The following is a 4,253-nucleotide window of genomic DNA, read 5'->3' on the forward strand; positions in this document are numbered from 1 at the left end:
TCAACTAAATGCTAGACCAAAGGGAGGCCTTTCTTATGACACTATTGTAAACCCACAAAATGATGCTCAAGTTTAGCAATAGTCACTAGGAGTGGCAAGACCCTCAGAGATCATTTGAGAAAAGTTTAGGGAGAAAGTGTGGGTGCAAAAGAGCCCAACATTGAGCACATGAATATGAAGAAAAAGGCTATGGTTAAGCCAAAAGAAAAAATTTTGATATCTCAAGAAGAAGGGAAGAAAAAGTATCAGTGGAACTTGATGAAGAGGTGGTCAAAAATGAGGAGCTAAGAAGAGATACATTGCCATCTATGAAAATCCCTCCACCGTTTCCACCAAGGTTTAAGAGAAAAGAGGAGAATGATAAGCTCGGGAAATTCATGGCTAAGCTTAGCATCCTCGCTATCAATATCCCAGTACTCGAGGATATCCAAGAGATTTTGGGGTATGCTAAGCTTATTAAGAAATTAATGTCAAAGAAGAATCTTGTTGAAGGTGACACCATTGAAGTCACCCATAGGTGTAGCGCTATCATGAGTAGTGCAATAATAGAATCGAAGGAGGATCCTCGGGCTTTTACAAGTCCATCCACCATCGGGACGCATAAGTTTGAAAAAGTTTTATGTGACCTTAGTGCTAGTATTAATCTCATGCCGTTTGTAATATATCAGAGGCTTGGCTTAAGTACCCCTACTCTAATGTTGATGAGGCTTTTGATGGCAGGCCAGTCTAGTAATAAATTGGTTAGTGTTTTGTTTGACGTGTTGGTGAAAGTGGATATATTCATCCTTCCCATGGATTTTATAGTGCTAGATTGTGAGATGGACCAAGAGGTACCTATTATCCTTGGTCTTTCTTTCCTTGCTATCGGAAGAGCCATTGTCGATTTGGAGCTTGAGAAAATAAGGTTTGTTGTTCATGATGGTAAGGTGTACTTTTGGGTATGCAAAATGAAGAAACAACCCATGGAGCTTCAAGTGGTGTCAGTTACAGATGTTGAAGATGAGGAAGGGAATGAGGGGTCCCTTGAGGATCCAACTGGAAAAGGATAAAGGGCGTCGTGCCACGAAGATAACTAAGGCTCTATGTAGGAGGCAACCCATAAATGCCACAAAAGTGGCTCATATCCTTCATTTTTAATTTAGTAGCATAGATTTTAATTTTTTCATTAATTAATCCATGCATTACTGGAACTTTGGAGTGTTTTTGGCTAAGCTGAGAAGGGGAAAGTGTGAAATTTTTGCATTTTGGACTGAACAGGTGAAGTGTATCAAAATGGCGTAATAAGCTGAACATAGGAAAACAGAGGTGCAGAAATGCCCTCAGTTACCGCGATTGCGGGTACCGTGCCTCTACAATCGCGGACAGAGTTTTGCGATAGCAGTCAAGTCTATTTAAATGATCATCCTAATGCCCCATTTCCCTCATATTCCCTTGTCAACTTTTCTCTCAAATTGCACCCACTCCTAGTCATATTTTGGGCAATCCAAAAGCAGCTTAGCATCCATCTTGCATCATTACTCTGTTAAGTACTTTGAATTTGAAGGCCATAGAATGCATGAACTAGCAGAGGCCTACACTTGTGCTTTTTATTGCTAAATTATTAATTATTTGTACTTATGTGGTGGTTCACTATTGTAAATAGTGTGCACACATGTGGGGAAGTCTTGAGTACCCAAATTGTGTTCAAAATTGAAAGAAATATAGTGTGCACACCAAGTGCTCGATCAAATGCCCAAACAAACTCATAACTAATTATTATCGCATTCTAAGGGCATAATCGAGTATCTCTTAACCTTGTTCAATGATATTGATGTTAAATCCTGTGTTGGAAAATATTTTGGCTTTGAATTTTGGAATTTTACATTTTTGAAAATCTGGCCCGATCAGGCCTCAGATACCGCGATCGCCATATTTGAGGCTAAATTTCAGCTTGAGCCAATAATCCTGCACTTACAATTCTTGTGCAAACACCACCAAGTAACCATCCTATGAGCTTTACTAGACAACATAGCATAGTTTATGCATGAAAATATTGATAATAAATGTTGTTGTGTCATTATCATGTTTTTCCAGTTTATATCATGGGAGATTATGATCAATTTCATTTCATGGCCCCTGAGTGCAACAATCTTTACTATGGTGATCTTCCAAGAACAAAGCTGCTTTCAAAGATGGGAATATGATTAGAGAAGGTGCCAAAAAAGCTTCTATATTTTCATGATAGACTCGTTGCCACTGGATGGAGGTGTTTTCTCAAATCTTTGCAAGGAAAATGAGCATTGGGTACAAGAATTCTATGCTAATCTAAGCGTGGTATCTTTCTTGGACCGAGTCATCAGGATATGCAAAAAGGTGGTAAACTTTGGTGCTTAAGAGATAAATGAAATCTATGGGTTCCCGAATGCATACAACGATCAATTTGAAGCCAACGGATTTAAACCGAGGAGTTGTTTAAAGGAGAAGTTATGTTGGGTGTATTTATGCATTCTAGTTTGTTGGGTCACATCAAAGTGAAAATAGCCTATGCTTAGCTCGTGTTTCTAGTTTGTCGTGTTGGATGCCGTGTTATTTTAAACTCTAAATTTTTGTGTTTAATGTTATAGGATGCTTTTTGAATGGATTATGATGATATATGAAGGATATACAAGCTTCAAATTAAGTGGAAACAGCTCAAAAAGGCTCAAAATGGCTTAACGAAGGTACAATACGCAGATTGATGCACTTTTGAACCCCCTAGAATGTCTTGGGCATGTGAAGACTATAGGAGTGGACAAGTTGATTAGCCCGCGACGCAGGCTCATTTTGGTGCTCCCCTGCCTTAGAAAAATTCTGAACAACAAATTCCAGAGGCTTTGGGTGATTTGGAGGCGATGCCTCACCTGGAGCGGAGCTCAAACCAAAGTGACACCCCACCTAGTCCTGGACTCAATAACTGAAGGTTTTCTTGTCCAACACGGAAAGGACTTGCTCCTATACTATAAATACATGTTATATCACATTTTTAAATACTTTTGGACATCTTGGAGAATTGGAGGCTACCATAACTTCTTTTTTGGTTTTATCATTTTTTGATTTAGTTTCTTGATGGTTTTGTATCATCAATAAAAGGGATTGGATGATGATTACTTCCATTAAAGGCTAAACTCCCTCTTCGTGGTTAAGGCCAAGATCATGACTATTTTCACTTTGGAATTGATTTCATTTTAGCTGCTTATCATTATTGATTGTTTGTTTATTCTTGTTTGAACTATTTTAAGGATTAGCTACCCTTAGAATACATCAATTGTCAACCTTGTGAACTTGAGAGAGGGAATAGGACGATACAACATGAGAATAAACAAAGTATGGTTCTTGTTTTTTTATAAAAAATAAGAGACTTGAATTAGAATCTAAGATAGGGATGTACTTAGATGCCTTACTTGATTCACACGTAGGATGATATCTTAATACACTTAATTGGATTATTACATCCCCGCTCAACGATGTAGTTGTAATGTCCAAGTAGGTAAACGATTAGAGGTCAAGAGACTATAATCGTACGATTATCCCTACGAATCAACAACCAAGATAAGCAATTTAATGAATGAAGTTAAATAGCACAGTAGAATTGTTCGTAAGCCTTAACCTTTGGCTTCTATCCATAGATTATCCTAATTTATTACGTTACTGTAATAGTTTAGTTTATTTTTAATTTACAACTCTAAAACTCTATTTTTTTACCCTCCTCAATTGGTTAAACTAGAATTGGATATTTGGCAAACGCAAGTACCTGAGAGATCGATACTTGGGCTTTCTTGAAGCCACTTTACTACTTGATAAGACGACATACACTTGTGTTTGCACTTGGGCGCTGTCAAGTTTTTAGCGCCGTTGCCAGGGACTTTAACTAGGAAACTATCTTATTTTTAGTTTTTCTATATTGAGTTGTAAATAGATTTTGTTTAGTTTCTTTTTATTTTTTATTATTTCTTTTTTAATCACACTTCTTGATATGTCAGCCTGGGATAGATGGTTTTTGAGTGATGATGATTCTTGTTGTTTTTGTGGGAGACCACATCAAGCAGCTTATTGTCCAAATTTTGATGAAAGTACATGGATGAGACCTTCACAATATGATGCGGATACTATTCTATCTGTGGAGCAGACTACAACTTGGTGTTTGGTTTGTGGTCAAAGTGGTCATACTGCAGCTATGTGTGTTGTCAACCCTAAGTCAATACTGTTTGTAGGCTATGCTGAAAGGCAAAATTATA

The 4,253-nt window shown here is 37.5% G+C and overlaps 1 protein-coding gene across 1 annotated transcript; it reads left to right on the forward strand.

Annotated features, from left to right (window-relative positions):
- The first annotated feature begins 308 nt into the window (after nt 1-308).
- Nucleotides 309-1,049, forward strand: LOC124885830. Its single transcript, XM_047394073.1, has one exon. The coding sequence runs from the start codon at nt 309-311 to the stop codon at nt 1,047-1,049; it is 741 nt and encodes a 246-aa protein (XP_047250029.1).
- The last annotated feature ends 3,204 nt before the right edge of the window (nt 1,050-4,253 follow it).

The sequence above is a fragment of the Capsicum annuum genome, chromosome 7 (assembly GCF_002878395.1).
Source record: "Capsicum annuum cultivar UCD-10X-F1 chromosome 7, UCD10Xv1.1, whole genome shotgun sequence".
In the NCBI taxonomy this organism is placed as follows: Eukaryota; Viridiplantae; Streptophyta; class Magnoliopsida; order Solanales; family Solanaceae; genus Capsicum; species Capsicum annuum.

Coding starts and splice junctions, on each gene's coding strand:
- LOC124885830 (XM_047394073.1), top strand. CDS start 309: ATGAAAATCCCTCCACCGTTTCCACCAAGGTTTAAGAGAAAAGAGGAG.